Raw genomic sequence first — 16,255 nt, 5'->3', positions numbered from 1 at the left:
CAAAGGCAACGTAAAAGTTTTCTAGGCCATCAGAGATCAGGTAGAGAAGGATCTGAGAACCATCAAAATACAGGTCTATGAACTGAGCAATCAGGATAGAACTTCAAATTGTCTTCTGAGTCTCACTTCCCTGAAATCTAGTCTGTTTCAGTGCATAGAGAGTATAAACTGGCCTAAAGTTATCTATAGGGAACTGACCATCAACAACACTTAAAAAAAAATTGCCAACAGTAATGTTTTAGGAAAATACATAGGACACAAGGTACTTCAATTTTCTCCTTTCCTCAACAGGTTTATTGCCTTTTAAGAAAATTCTTGTAAAATATAAATACAAAGGCAGAGAATTTACTTACAAAGTTAAAACACAGGTTTCATACATAAACACACACTTCAGAAAATTTTAGTTTTATGTACAATTTCAAGCAACCTCAACATATTATGTTAGTTTTCAATATTTTACAGGGTACAGAAAAAAATAGCTCAAAGTCTTCTTTAAATAAGAGCATAAAATGTTTAAACATATAAACAATCCGGTTTTGATGCGTGAAAACTAATTTCACAGCTTTTAAATTAGGATATAAAAGTTTCATACAATTAGTTGTTGTGTGTGGATATGGTTTGAATGTATATTACATACTACTGGATCACATCCAATAGCACTGACCTGGCCCGAGCAGGTACACTGTAAACAAAACATAAAGTTACGATATCGCCAAGTGCCTTCCCCGAATACAACCCCCCAAACCAACCACACGGTTCTGACCACACTCTCAACAGTTACGGCCTTTGTCGTGGGAGCTTTACATGAAATTAAGTCAAAGTGTGGAGCTCCTTTTCCTTGTTTTTTTTTTTCTCCTTAAAAAAGAAAAGAAACAAATGTTCTGAGTAAAAACAAACATATCCCAAAGCATGTGTGCACTGAAAAGTAAAGAAACATTTTTAACAACTTCATAAAAACTGACTTAAAAGTTTAAAAAGAAAAAAACTTATTTCTGAGTCCTTCCGACTGGAGTCATGTCTCTTATATAAAGAAGAGATATTTTCATATGTAATAGTGTCCCTTCTTTACAGAAATAGTCGTATTATGACACATATGCACAAGGATAAACACTATGACACACTGTACATGGCGGGCCCTGGCGAGCTCACCAGCAGTTGTCTGAACCCATGTCGCTGGGGTGGAGCCACTCCACGGATGAGCCCAGCAGAGTCTGAAGCTCGTTTGTGAACTCCACCAGATCTAAGAGCTCCTTGCTTTCAGGGTTGAAGGCTTCTAGGTCTTTGGAGCAAGAGAACAAGAGGCTTGCTGACACTTGCCGATAGAACTCAGCCTCCGCAATGGTGACAATTTCCACATTTGGGAAATTGCAGCGAAATATGCGGGAGGACATCTTCAATTTCTTGAGCACGTCTGAAAGCAATAGCCAGTTCCGAGGCCTGCACCAGAGGAAGGACAGTGGTTTGAGTTTCTGGTAAAATTAAAAGCTCTCCCAACTATGAACTGCCGGTCTCCCAGTGGTAACAAGGGCCAGTTACTTCTGCTTTGATTACTTCGCTCACTCCACTTCTCACTAAGATCTAACTTCTAGCAGGGAACTCTGGACCCATGTGCATGTATTAAGAAACTATCTAGGACGGATCAGCCAATTTAGACGTAAGTGGGAGCAGCACCCATGAATGAGCCTCGTCACAGACCGCCCTGGCACCTCTAGAACTGATGGACACATCCCAGGCAAAGGCTTGGTCCCTCAGCTCCAGCCACAACTCAGGTCACCCTGTCCAAATGAGTCTCCACCCACCCACCCCCCCCCGGTTCTAGTCACAAGGGAAAACTAGTCTGTTTGCGAACCCAAGGCAGATGGCAAACACCTCTGTGATCTCTCCTCTCTTCCGACCCTCATGGAGAGAGCATGAGAAACAGGCAAGGTCGCCTGTCTTTCCTTTCCTTTCCCATACCTCCAACCTGCCCCTCAATGTTGCTGGGAGTGAGGCTTTCTCAAAGGAAGGGGGTACAACCTTTCCCTGCTGTCCCTTGCCACGCTTTATGAGCTCTATTCCTAAGAGACCGTCAGCACGAGGACAGACGGACAGACACATTCCCAGGCTCACAGTCCAAGGAGGATGCTACTCCTTAAGCAAGGGGTCAACACACAGCAGAGCAATGTCTCCTGACGTGTTCACCCTGGAGGATTGGGTGCAGGGGCACAGTGGCCTGACTAATGGGGGCAAAACTCGATCTGACCCAGTCCGAGGATACAGAAGATCCCAGGTGCCACATACGGCTTTACCTAATCTCACACAAGGAGAGGCTACATTAGTGTCGTCCAGTGGACATTGGGTGCCTTGGACAGCCCCTACAGTGGTCCTTTGTGGGGGACTCCCAAGGAGGATCCTTTCCCCAAGACTGTGGTGACTGAAATTGTGAGCAATTCTAGCCAGTGGCTCTTGTGTCCTTTGGGCTCTGGGGTGTATTCCGATGAGGGCAGTTTGCTGGGATCCCCCACCCCACCCCACCCCTTTCCTGGCAAAGTTCTACTGCAGTATGTGAAGTTGGTGGACACTTGGTGAGGAGTTCACTCACCCCCCACCCCGACCCTCATCTGCTGCTTCTCAACATCACGCTGGGCATGCTCACCCTTGAGCGACGGACACTTGGACATTATAACACGGCAAGAGGGGGCTTTCTGAGAATTCGAATTCGAACACGTCGCTGCAGGTGTCGTTATCATCGTCCTCGTCCTCTGGTCCTGGGGGGTTTGCTAAAACGTCATAACCACTTTCATCATCTGGTTCTAAGGGAGGGCAAATGAGAGAGAGGAGGGGATCAGTTAAGCCAGAGCAAGATTCTAGCTGTTCTCCAAACAGAAAGTCTTTCCCAAGCCAGCCCTGCTCATGGCACCCTCCCCAAGCCTTCATCCACACTAGAGAGAAAAGTTCTCTTAACTCCTGCACGTCTTCCCCACCCAACTGAAACGAACAAGGCTGCTCACCACACACAGAGCTGCCATAGAAATCCCAAGAGGCATTGCTGTTGCTGTTGCAGTTGCTGTTGCTGTTGCTGCTGTCATCATCATCACGACCCTGCAGGTCGTTTAAATAATCTGGAGAGAGAGAGGGAAACAAGGTTAACACCTGCTGGCTGGAGGCAAATGCTGGTGGAGGTGGGGAGAATCTCACGCTGGGGGTGGCAGGTTTATCTCCGGACAAGTCCCTCTGCACATGCCTCCAGGTATCGAACTATAAGCTGCATATGCATCTACCTGCCTTCCCAAGTGACAGTCCGCCTCACCGCCCCTGCCTGCCAAACAAAAGCTAGGCCTGGCCAGCTCAGAATTTCCCAGCCGTCCCATGCAACACTCAAGTATGTATCTGTTTGACAGACTAATGTTCCGCCAACTTTCCCAGTTAAGTGTAAAATGAGGTGGGGTGGGGGTGGGGGGAACCTGGCCCATCTAGATGCCTGAACCAGACAATTTTGTGATCTCTGTCATACCTGTTAAGAACTTTTCCATAAGTTCGCTGTGGGTCATTTTCATGATGGTTCTACCTGAGTACGTAGCCAGGGTGGGGTCAGCACCATAGGAAAGGAGCAAGCGGACAATTTCCAAGTGATCATTCTCGACGGCATCGTGGAGAGGCCTAAGAGAGGCGTGGGGGGATTGATTATACCTGTGGACATGATGTTTGCCTCTAACGACACAAAGGCAAAATGGACTGTGTGGTCAAGCCGCTGTTTCACCAAGGAGGGGAGTGTACAGTCACTGCCATTCCACATGGGGAAACTGAGGCACTGTGACTGGCCCACTGTCAAATGATGAATCACTCTATTATTATTTCTACACTTAACCTTTTATAGGACAGATGAAGAAACTATCTCAGGCCTAATTCTCGAATGCAAATCTCTCTTAATCCACTTGGCCTGAGGAGGATCTCAGGCCATGATGAAAACTTTCCCAATGAACTTAAATAGTGACAGACTGTAAGAAGATAAGTTATGAGGGAAAAAAAAATCCCAATATCACGGAAGCCAACATGACAAGCAATTATTTATACCATTAAAAAAAAAAAAAAGATTGCCATTTCTAAAAGAAACTAGGGGCAAAGTAGAACCTCTCCTGAAACCAACTTGGAGATCAATGATCAACCCTCTGGCTCAGAAGCAGTCGGCAGGCAGGGTGAGTTCTCAGGAGGGTCCAGAGTCCTTCCTGTGTCTACTGGGATTGGAAACACAGCCCACAGTCCCATCTGGAAAGAATGCTTTTTGGAAACCATGAACCACCAAATACATTTTAGTTTTGCTCATTTTATGACTGTCAGGAAAGCCCTAGTGCCCCGCCTCCTGGTAGCATCCCAGGCACAATCCAGAAGATGCTTGGGCTGACTCAGACCTGGGCCTCTGGCCAATAAACCAAGGTCAAGGACAGAGTGGGGGCCAGGGTGTGGGTGACCACTGCAGATCCTCTGAAGCCACTGGCCCCTGGCCCTGTCTGTACTCCAGGGACTTTCAATGCACGTGTACTTTAAATATGGTGATTGAACAGATGCTGGTAAAGAGTCTGGGGCCCTAAAAGGCAACACCCCTGATTATCCATGCAGGTGCAACATTTTCAGGGATTTCTGTCCATGAGAGCACCACTAAGTTTACATAGACCTATGTAAATTTGCCAGAAAGATGTCTGATTCCATCAGTGTGCTTACATGGTATTCACACTCCATCTTTCCTCCTGGGGTTCCCCACCACTCACCTGGTCCCATCCTGGGCACTGCAGTTGACATCAGCGCCATATTCAAGGAGGTGTCGTACAATATTGAGCCATCCCCTTGCACAAGCTTCATGCAGGGCACAGTAACCCGCATTGTCTCGATGGTTCACATCACAAATCTTATTCTCCAGGCAGTACAAGACCACTTCCTGTGGGAAGAAGGTAGGGGATGCCATCAGACCACCACAGTGAACCTTCTAAGGGTGGCCTTTCCATAGCTTGGCAGTGCCCACTTTCAAAGGCATACATCCTTGGATCTAACAGCTCACTGAAGTGCGGTGGGTATCCTGGTGAGGGGGCAAAAGCTTGTGGGAAGGGCTCGGAGATGCAGATAGCGTTGTCTAGCTCTGCTGCCCCAGTGGCGTGGCCTAGGGCAAGCTGCCCTTGAACTTCTCCCAAGCTTCCACAAGGCTGCTGAGAGGATGTATTCAGAGAGCCATGAAACCCCTCAGCCCAGGGGCTGGCATGGCCCATACAGAGGTGCGACAGCTGCTAACATCTTAGATGACACAAGGCCAAGTATAGACCATTCTCCCTTGACTGGTCTGTTCTGTCGGTGGCAACAGCTGACAACACATGTTTAAGCATTGATGACTGATGCTTAGAGAGCTGAAATCCGCTGAAGAACATCCCTCAGGTTAGAGAAGGAGGGACAGACACCTAGGTCAGCCACATCCTCACGCCCCCAGTGAAGACCCCAAATCAGAACCTGGGCCTCAAATGCTATTTGTATGTTCAATAGCATCAAACAGAAGCTTTCTCTATCCATCCACAAGGAATGACACAAAATGCTCCAAATATCCCCACCCTCTATTATGCCTCATCCCCCCCCGACAACCTACACATTTCAAGAAGCAAACAAAACAAGTCTACCCTTCCCCCTTCCCCGAAGGTGTTCTGTGTTAAGAGTGTGTGTTAGAATCACTGTTATTAATCTTACTTCTTTGGCGTGTTAAAATATTAATATGAACCGCTCCCAGTTAGCAGAGCAGTAATTTATTCAATGTTTTATTACCTTGATTAAGAAAGTTTTCAAACACACCGAAAGCATTTGCCACCAGAAAACATGTTATACTTGTTTTCTTCCAAGTCATGCCCAGCAGAGAGCCAGGTTCTGAGAGCCAGGGGTAGGCAGAGTGTGCAGGCAGCCCAATGCACAGTCCACTTGGTAAAGGGGGATGGGACAGGGTCAGAGCAGATCTCCTTATGACAACTCTTAACTAACTCATCTGTGTAACCTATAACAGGGTCCATTCTAGCCACCCGTAGATGTGAGATGGGTTCTATAAAACCTTTTAGGACCTTCGGAGGACATGCCAATCAAAGGTGAGACCACTCACTTGTGAGTGAACTTGCAAGTTCCATTTGAACCCAATGGGGCATGCTGGTAAACCTGGCCATCAGTGAGGTCAATGTGGCAGCTCCCTTCCAAAACAAGGGGAGGAAGGGAAAAGGCCCATGAAGGTGTTTCTTCGTTCACATCCCAACCTGCCAGAAAGCCCACAATCCCGAGCTCCCGGGCCACCTATCCTGAGCCCTGGTATCCAGGATACTGCATGAAGCTGCTGCTCCCTTAGCAGGCCCTCAGTAGCCAGACTCAAGTGGACGGCTGCAAGCTAATGGAACTGCGTGCCCCAGTCAGGGAGAGGCCCCGTCACGTGGCTCCAGATCAGGTCTGAACGCCACCAACCGTTGTGTACAGATCAGTTTACCCCAAGTCCTGGTGGCCTGCCTGGGTCCTACCAACCGGGGATTTATTTGCTCTGACAATCATGACCTTCACCTGGAAACCTTCATTGCTACCAGGGCCAATTCAAGGGGACCTAGAAATGAAAGACCATCAAAGTTGACGGGTAAGTCAAATCTCTGTTCCTGGAGGACATCAGCAAAGGCAGCAGGAGCCCCACAGCCCAGTCTGACCTAACGCAACCGTGCTGATGCTGCTATTTACACAGTGCTTCTCGTTGCCCCAGATAAGGATGTCTTCCACCATCCCACGGGAACCCAGGAGATGTCAGGAAAGGAGGGTAGTACTATCCTCATTGAACACTTAAGAGAAATTGAGGCCCAGAGAAATTAAACCCCAAGTTCAATTAACATGAAGTACTAGACCTGTAATTCAAGTCTTTGGTAGCTGGTTGGCTGGCAAGATTCAAAAGGCCCAAGGGATGCAATCTATCCATGATGAACATCCCAAAGGGCATCTCTATTGGGGTCAGTGGGCTAACCACACTCTCCTAGCTGGGAGGGAGCTGGTCTCTAAACGGATGGCAACCACTGTTACCAACAGAGAGAAAGGTGACGAGGTCAAGCAAGTCTGTCTGCCCAACACATCTCTTGGTTTATTTTCTCTGCTAGAAATGGGAGTGTTTGAAGGGCAGCCCACCCATTTCCAAACAAAATCGAACTGTTTTTGTTGGACAACTCTCTGTTAAGTGGCTATAAGCTGAACGCCATTAACCGCAAAATGTAACCATACAGGCCATAAACCCGACATTGTTAATTAATTAAATGCCTCATTAACTTTTTTAAAAACATGATTTATTCAATTCATAGAAAATTTAACCGCACATGCATGGGGTTGCACGTTGGGATTTTAGCCTAAGCAGCAGAAGCCTTTTTCTGGAGAAAGAAAGGTTTGAGGTCTTTGGCCACGCAAGTAATCTATTGAAAGCAGATCTGAAGCCAGAGTGTGTCTCCAGAACCAGATCATTATGACATAAAGCTCAGATTGCCTTTACTGCAACATGGTATAAGCAGAAAATCACCAACAACGAATGGTAAAGACAAAACTTCAGGAAAACCCTCCCCAAGTGTGTTCAAAGCACACCCTTATTTGGTTGAGTAAACTATCCTTCAATGTTAAAAGGTTTAAATTGTCAAATCTCCCAACTGGGCCATCATCCCAACATTTAAAATTCTGCCTAGAGAAATCCCAGAAAGTTGGATAAAAAAGTTGAAAGCATTCATCTACAAGTCACAATGATCAGTATCAAAACTGGTGATAATCAGTGTATAACCTACATGTTGAAATGTACATTTGAAGAAAACCAAGTCTGACCACAAACATTCCCATGGCCTCCTGTACAATCGAAGGCCAGGTAAGGTAAAGAAAAGTATGGATCAAGTGCCCCTTGGTCCAGACCTCAGAGTCACCAAACAAAAATGGAAACTTTCTTAAAAGACCAACAAGGGTCTCTTGAAGTCTCTGGTCCCAAAGGGAGACTGGTGGAAATGATGCCAAGCAGGCTTCCTACCCTACCCCCCATACCAGGAGTATATGTTCTCAACCACAACTAGTACTCAGCAAATACTTGGCACATGGGGCCTAGCTTAGCACCATGTGCAATAGCCACTCTGTCCACCTAGGTGCTGTTGTTCTCTGCTCTTGGGAAAACCACTTGGGTGCTCCTTGGACTTCATCTTAAAGTAACTGTGTGAACCACCAGAAAGTTCTCTCTAGCTAATGAATGGAGAGATCTCCAAAAGACATGTAGATATAAACAGCAGCACATTCAAGCCTTGAACTAAGCACAGGTGCTTCCAACGTCCCACTGACAGTCATGCCTTGGGGGGCTGAGGTGGACATATCTCAAAGGGCTTAGGGCATTGTGGACAAGGGGACAGGGGTTCCACAGAGCTGGGTGGGGGTGTGGGAGCTGGGGGTGGGGGAGCCAGGGTTCCTGGCCCGCATGGGTCCTGCCACCCCAGTGCTAGTCCACACCTCCACGCGCTCAGCCTGCTGAGCCACATTTTACTATGACCATTCAACTCCCAGAGGGCTGATGCCAGCTTGAAAAAATGCCTCTGCCCTGTGGGCTATTACATCACAATTGCAGCTGACAAGTGTGGTGGGGGAGGAGCACAGGGCAGAAGGAGTCATCTATCTCACAGAGGTTCTAAACTGTAAAAAGGGCAATTCCAATGTGAGCCAGTCTTGGTGAGGAGTGTGGTGGGGGAGGGTGGGCTGTGGAGCCAGACTGTAGATTGCCAGTATCAGTTAACCCCTGAGGCTCAGTCTCCTCATCTGGAAGTGGGCTAGTCGTAGCTACTGCCACATCAAGATGCCTCCCTTACAAGGGTGAAGGGAGTTACAGCGGATCACACAGGCTTAGAAAGATATCAGTTATCTATCTATATTGCCCTGGCAGTAGAGGTTATGGTTGTCGTCAGCTGTGCTGGGTTTGGGTTGGGATACAGCGGTGTGGACCAGGACTTCTGGATAAGGATCAAACCCCCTCTCCCATCAGCCCTGGGCTCCAGTACCCTGTCAAAGAGACCCCTCAGGTCTGCCCCATCACCACCCCTACTCTGAACAAACATTTCCTGCTGTTACCCCACGGTGGGGGGGGGCGGGGGCGGGGGCAGAGGCATCACTGCCTCCAAACAGTGCAGCAGCCAAAAGTAGAGTTAATAACTTCTCTCCCCCTTGCTAATCAGAATCCAAAAGGGCTCATTAAAATTCCCCTAGTCGCCAAGCCCTGCGTTAGGTCAGATTTTGTATCAGAGATAAGTGAGCCAGACTGGAAGATGCTGAAGCAGCCTACTTGCCTGAACACGAAGTAAACATCAGAGAGGCTTTTCTTTTCACACCGCAACTGAACAAGCCACCAAAGAGCCGGCAGCGTGAGCCGGGGCGAACGCAAACATCCCGTTGGAACACCCAGCCCAGCCCCCCCACGTGGAGGAGAGTTGGGCTCTGAGGTTCCAGCCCCCGCCCCTGCCAATGGGGCCCCCACCCCCGGAGCAGCGGCCGGTATCCAGTGCACCCACGAGGATGCTCACCTCGTAGCCCAGCCGGGCAGCCCGCTGCAGGAGCGTCTCGCCTGCATTCTTATTGACAATAAGCCTCCGCGCTTCTGGTGGCATTGGGCGGGACTGGGTGGCCTCTGGCGGAGAACTTGAGGGGGGCAGCTGTGACGTCTGCGCAACTGGTAGCAGTTGCTGCAGACGGTCCAGGGGCTTCTGGTCTTGCTTGGCCGGTGACAGATCATAGTCAGAACTGGGCTCAGGCCGTTTTCGGAACCTCCGGACGGTCACCTACCAAGAAAGTGGGCAGCGCACACATTGTGGGATGTCCTTCCGCCATAGCGCTTTCCCCCACTTCTTTTGTGTGGGGATGGGGGTGGGGGAAGAAGGGGTTGGGTTTTCTTTAGCCCCACCGGGGAACTTTAGCACCACCCAGGAGACAGGCCCCCTAGGACAGGGCAGTGACATTTTGGGGGAAGGTGTTCAGGAAAAGAAAACCTTTGTCCCCAGAAGCGGAGAAGCGGGCAGGCAGGATGCGCTGGTACGACCCAGGGGGCAGTGCCGGGGGCAAGAGGTACCTTGCCATCGGCATTCTCCACGTAGTAGTCCCCTGGCAGCGGCAAGCTCCGCCTGGGCTCCTGCGGGATCAAATGCTTGGTTTTGCACAGTCGCTTCCCGGATGGTTTCTCGCTGTTGTCGGGGTATCTCTGCAGCAGGGAGGCAGCCTGGCAATCCTCCTCTTCGTCCGTGCACAGCACATCTGTCTTCTGGCTTTCTTTAATTTTCTGCTGTTTGGCAGGCAGCCTCGAGCCTGCCGTACAGCTTGGCTGACTCTGCTTTCTGCCGGTTAAATTGGTGGATGAAAAGCTCCTCATGGGCGGAGAGCCGGAGAACACAGGCAAACCTAAATCCGGAGGGGGGGGGGGCGGGCGAGCGGGAGGCAGGGGGTGGGGAGAGAAAAAGCAGGCGTTACACGGTGCGGAAAGAAAAGCCCATTGTTACCTCTGATCACTGGAGCGGCTTCAGTTTTTAAAGATATACCAATTATGTTTTCAAAGCATTAATATTTTAATTATCCCACATTCAAATGCCAAATGGCAAGTTGTTTCATAGGGCCCGGACGAGGGGGGCAGAATCCAGCCCTTCCGGCTCTCCAGCCCCCACCCATAGGGGGCCTTGGGTGTTTGGAACGTGGAAACTGGGGACTGCCTGAGCCTGGAATGAGGGTTCACCCAGGGCTTCCCTTCCTTGCCCAGCCATGAGCCGGGTGAGGTGCAGCCCAGGAAATGGAGCTCCCTCCTCACGGTATATTCCAGAAGGAAGCGTGGAGGCTGAAAGGACCTCATGGAGTAACTCCCCACCTGCCACATGCTACTCTGTCAACTTAGATGGAGCTCAGGTGCCCTCCAGGGCCCTTTCCCACAGAGGGCAGGTGACCCATCCTCCAGGACCCCCCCCCCCAAAACCCCGTGCATACCTTGTTCACTGTCACTGGATTTGAGGGACTCTTCCGACCAGGTTCTGTTGCCTTTGGCTTCTGCCCTTTTCCTGCCAGGTCTCTCTTCGGAGACGTTATTGCCCTGGGCGGCAACCTCAGGCTGAGCTGCCTGGGTCACTTCCTTCCTGCCCTGCCGGCCAGGTTTGCTCTCTGCTGCCGACACCTGCTGCTCCCACCGTTCTCTAAGGTGCAGCAAGTGGCGTTGCTTTTTGGGATGGAGCCCTGTTAATTCAATGCACACCTTCAGGTTGGTCAGCTCACTATAATGTGGCTCTTCTAAGTGGTTAGAGGAACTGTTTGTCATTTCCCTCTCAGGCCAGTCATCTAATGGAGAAATAACTACAAATTAATCAAAAAGCCCCCTGGGGCGGGGAACAAACTGTCTTATACATCACTGACGGGGTGGGGGAAGGGAGGGGAGGGGTGTGGTCACTGTGGAACCAAGTCTCGGGAGGGGGGGGCCTATTTGCCTTTGGTCATCTTTGGGTTCCTGTACCTGGCTTGGGACGGGGGAGGTGTGAGTGGCTTGCCCCAGGGCTCCAAGGTGGGATTGGAACCTTCCACTGCTCCACCCCCGGACTTCCCGAGTGCCCTGTGGAAGCCAGGCCAAGCTCACCTTTGGAGACCCGTCTTCGCTTGGCTTTCAGCAGTGGGTCCTCAGGGAGCTCTTCCACAGTGGTCTCAGTGTGGCTGCTATCCCCTGAGACCTTGTGCTTTCTGTCCACCCGGAGGGTGGGGCTGTGCGGCATGTCTGGGGTGGCCTGGTCGGCAGAGGGATCGCTCACCGGCTGCCGGTCCAGGAAGTATTTCTCCACGGAAACATCTTTGTCCTCTGGGGCTTCGAAGGGGTCGTGTTTGCTTCCGGCACTATAATCGCCTGGGGGTGGGTGGGTGGGGAGAACAGGGGAGGAAGGAACAAAGGTCACCGGGCGGGCAGGGGAGCAGACGGGATTCCTACGCGCCGCATCCCTACGCTGCGGCTCCCTACGCCCGAGGTAATCTGCTACCAACAGACTCTCCTTTGGAGACTGGGGATCTCCTGTGCTGGAAGCACAAGACCCTCGGAAAGACCATGTCCCAAAGGAAGGACAGCTGAAGATACTCTGCCCAGAAAATGAGGGGTGTGGGACACTCACTACTGCCCTTCTCCATGTCCATAGTTGAGGTCGGAGAAAGTCAAGATGAGGCATCAATTCACTCTTCTGAGCACAGGAGAGAACTGCCTGCCTGCCACCTCCCAGTTGGTCAACTTTGATGGCACTCAGGTCCCCTCCTAGACCTTTACCAACTGTGGGTGGGTGAGCCCGCAGCACGCTTAAGCCAGGGCGGAGCTACCAGTCTCTATAGAAACAGCTGCTGAGGTCATTATTTTGAAATAAAAGGATGATGTAATAAAAAGGCCAAATGTCCCCCAAATGCCACAGGCACAGGGACAAAACCAATGTTCACTTTGGTCAGCAGGGGCAAGGGTGAAGAGGGCAGGGCAAGAATGGTGGGAGGCTGGGAGACCAAGGGAGGAGGAAGCCTGGCAAAGCCAAAGGCAAGGCTTCCTGTTGTGTGTACAAAGATGAAGGGCAGTTTCAAAGAACTCAACCAGATCACTACAAGTCCCTGTGTCCTCTTTCCACAACCATTGCAGGGAAAGCATTTCACTGCCACCCACAGCGGGGGCGGGGCACTCCTCCACGTTCCCAAGACGAGACTCCACCCCCTTCACTCGGGGCTAAACCGCTCACACCCCAGCCCTGCTTGCTTCGGCTCCCTCCGCTCAACCTAGCACCACTTGGGGCTTTTCTTCCAATCACCCCAGCCTCACATCACTCCTCACTTTTGCTCCAGCCAAAGAACAGTTTGATTGCATTGCTGATCGTATTTTTTCCTAGCACACAAATAATTCCATAATGATTGCTGTGATGTTAAGGTGTTCGCCTAAGATGACCCTGACCATCACGGGGTGGGGGGTGGGGGGCGGCGCGGGGGGCGGGGAGGATGTATGACTTTGGTATTTCCGTTAACACCCAAGCTAAGTGCCTTGAGCACATCTTTCTAAATGAAATCATAGACACACTCTGCATGTTCCCATATATCACATTTCTGCCCAGCTGGTTAGCCCCCTAATCAACCTCTCTTGTGGGGGCATTCCCAGCATTTAATGGCAGTCAGTTGTGGGGACAAATTTCACCCTGGCCTTGGCTAGCCTGGCCTATGTTCTCAATGCTGGAACCCATTGATCTTTTCTCCAAGGGCATCCCAAGGTGGGACAGATCCCCGTCTACCTTTGCCAAGGAATGGTGGAATCACCTCAACTGCTTGGGTCTCCTTGTCATGGCAGCAGGAAAAATCCCAGACTCCTGGCCTGTGCTCAAGGGGGATATAGTCCAGATCACTGAGGGCCTGGGAAGAGGGTGCGCTGCAACTTTCTCTCTGGCTGCTCCGTGACCCTCTGAACCACTCTGGCAGGAACAGCGCCTCTTTACAACTCGGCCCCCTTCAGTTGTACAGTGGGAGTGTTACTGCAAGCCTCCTCCTGTGGGTGGGCTTCAGAAACACAGGGAAAGGCTGGAAAAATTCCTTTAACCAAAAGATGCCAAGATTTTCAGAGCAGCCTGAATTTCAGGCCTGAAATGTACGCTGTCTTAAGAGGTGAGCCCTCCTGGTTACACCACTGGACCTCTCTGGTTCAAACAGCCTTTCCTAAAAGCCCCATGGAAGGGGACCCATGGAGAAGTGTAACGGCTACTTTACGAACCCCCATGTCCAATTTTAAAGTTCATTCAAAGTGAGTTTCCCCCCACCTACTTTAGCTAGGAAAGATGGTTCCAACTCGGTGGTTTGGAAGGAGAGGTAACTGGGTGATGTCAGCGAATGCCGTCAGTGTGGGGCCCTGCCCATCTGAGATGTCCCCAACCACATGAAGAAGCTGTCTACCCTCAGTGTTTCTGATTCCACTTTCACCTATTACATTTTAACCCTGTATGTGTAACAGTCTCAATCTATCTAGGGAGGCATCTTGCTCAGGGAGAAGGTTTTCCATCTAAGTTTTCACCCTCAAGGCCAGCTACCTTGGTTAACAGTGAAATTACTTTATATCTTTGGCTACAAAAGGCCAGTATTTCTTGCCCATAGAAAACCACTTGGGGGATCTATGATGACAGTTTCTCAGGTGTGGGCAGGCAGTGACTGTGGAAGCTCTTCCCTCTGTTCCTGGAAGAGTAAGTGCACCCCAATGAGTCAGACCCCTCCTGGGGGCTCCTCTAGGCTTCCCATCTGGTAAAAGCTGCCTGGGTGCAGAGGGTACCCCTTCATCCCCCAGGACCAGGAGTGCGTCACACACACTCGGCTAGGGAGGGCGCTCCTGCACCTGACCTTCCCAATGGTCCTTTGTCCCCAGGGACCCCATGATATAATGTCCATGGCTCCTTATCCTGGACTATTACTCAGGAAATTTCCACTGCTCAAGTCAGGGCTCACTGAAATCATCCCCCCATGCACATCGCTTAGTTGTTTTCTTCCCCATTAGGTGAGAGGATCTTTTCCCAAACAGGTCCATCCAGTCTTCCCCCAAACTTCCGAGTCTTTCAGGGCAAAGATCTCAATTCTTCTCAGTTAAGGCCCCGTAAGACCTTATGCTAGTGTGACCTTACCCAGGCCAATAATAACCCTGAAGAACCCTGAAGGACATCCACCCTGACTGGCCAAGATACCCATGGCCACCACCTATGGGGGAGAGACTCTTCTGTCACCTGGAGCTTCTCAATCACTGTTCTAACCACAGGACTACACAGGACCCAGTGGACTACCCTTGAGGGTAAAGGAGATGGAGAGATAGATACATGGGGATCCCAACCATCAGGTTTTGCCATCACTGCTACTTTTGGTCTTCCTAAAAGCGGGAAGCCATGGGCCCTTGGCCACCTAGTCTAAGCAGGTGTGAACATGGCTGTGTTGTTTGAGGTTTAACACTTGCTCCCTGCAGTGTGGTCATATGACTCACAACACATATATCCCATAATTTATCATGGTTGTGCCATAGCATCACCTCAGAGAAGCATCACCATAGCAACATTTACAAGTCACCGTGGCAACAAAGCACCCTCACCATTGTTGAGCCATGCCCAGTGAGGCCTAAACAAGGTGGGAGGGTTCTGAGATGTTGGAGGGCTCCCCACAATTGAAATCCCCTTCTCTACAGCTTAAGTATAGCACCACCAGTAAAGGCTAACCTTGTTAAAACTTATACCCTCTACAGAGGGAGCCTAGGGAATCTCTGTTTCAAATTAAAGTAGTTTACAAATGTGCAGATGCTCATATGGAAGGAAGTTCCCTGGGCTAAGAAGTTACATGAAGCCCCTTGACTGAGGTTTCCTCCAGTTTCTGGCCCAGCACTGCAACCGAGCAGGTCTTAGGTCTGTCCCGGCCAAGTAGTTGGCAAAGGAGACAGTCATTTCAAGTTCGAGAACAAAGGGGCTAAGGCCTCCTTGTCCCACCCCATTTTCAAATGTCACTGAGGGTTCCTAGTAATAATGAACTTCCCAGTTTGAGGAACCTCGAAACTCATTTGGTGAACTTCCAAAATAAAATTGAACTCAGCCACCCCTGCGATCATAAAGAACAGTGATCATAATAAATGAAAATCCTGGCCACTGTATTTTCAAGTAAATCCACTTTTTTTCCGAACAAGCCACTTGCAAGCCCCACCATCTTAGAACCACTTGGTCACTCGTGGGGGAGGCTACCTCAGGAGGGGGAAGGCAGACAGAGACGTCTGGACCTCTCATGACCCCAGCCCACCCCAGCTCCCACATGCTCACTCTGCGGCTCTCAACCACACTGACACCCATTAGAAGGACCCTCTGAGCCAGCATGGGCTTAAGATATGATGGTTCAAGGACAGGAAGGCCCATTAATTTCCAGTTGAATGGACTGAACACCTGCTGTGCTGTGGATTCGGAGGCGGCAGTAAGGACAATGGCTCCTTTAATTAGGTGAACCTTCTCAACCGACTACAAACCACAAGTCTCCAGAAGGCAAACGGAGCTCCTCACCTTCCCCAACCCTCCTCCTGCCCTCCCATGGTGGCAGTGATTCAGTGACTCACTGGATCATGTCTTGGGTGCTCCAGGAAGAGACCCATGCCCTGAGCTTGGAAGTGGTAGTGGGGGGTGGGGGGTTGGTGAGGCGGCTTTCCAAATCAACTGGGGCTCAAGCCCTGCTCCCCACCAGCCTTGTCTTGAGGCTCAGCAGG

The 16,255-nt window shown here is 50.3% G+C and overlaps 1 protein-coding gene across 4 annotated transcripts in view; it reads right to left on the bottom strand.

The window, feature by feature from the left end:
• Positions 1-298: 298 nt before the first annotated feature.
• Positions 299-16,255, bottom strand: part of BCOR (BCL6 corepressor) — a 42,343-nt gene continuing 26,386 nt past the window's right edge. For 2 of the 4 annotated variants that reach the window (XM_052663197.1, XM_052663198.1), the window contains 9 exons: positions 11,627-11,887; positions 10,990-11,334; positions 10,091-10,416; positions 9,549-9,803; positions 4,746-4,912; positions 3,494-3,639; positions 2,991-3,101; positions 2,636-2,792; positions 299-1,437 (listed from right to left, as the gene is read on the bottom strand). In XM_052663197.1, the coding sequence (XP_052519157.1) occupies positions 1,146-1,437; positions 2,636-2,792; positions 2,991-3,101; positions 3,494-3,639; positions 4,746-4,912; positions 9,549-9,803; positions 10,091-10,416; positions 10,990-11,334; positions 11,627-11,887 (2,060 nt within the window). In that variant the 3' untranslated portion in view covers positions 299-1,145. The remainder of the gene's footprint in view (positions 1,438-2,635; positions 2,793-2,990; positions 3,102-3,493; positions 3,640-4,745; positions 4,913-9,548; positions 9,804-10,090; positions 10,417-10,989; positions 11,335-11,626; positions 11,888-16,255) is intronic. The other 2 variants (XM_052663200.1, XM_052663201.1) reach the window with 1 other exon arrangement.

The sequence above is a fragment of the Budorcas taxicolor genome, chromosome X (genome assembly GCF_023091745.1).
Source record: "Budorcas taxicolor isolate Tak-1 chromosome X, Takin1.1, whole genome shotgun sequence".
NCBI classification, from domain to species: Eukaryota; Metazoa; Chordata; class Mammalia; order Artiodactyla; family Bovidae; genus Budorcas; species Budorcas taxicolor.
This window is presented reverse-complemented; position numbering and strand designations above follow the sequence as displayed.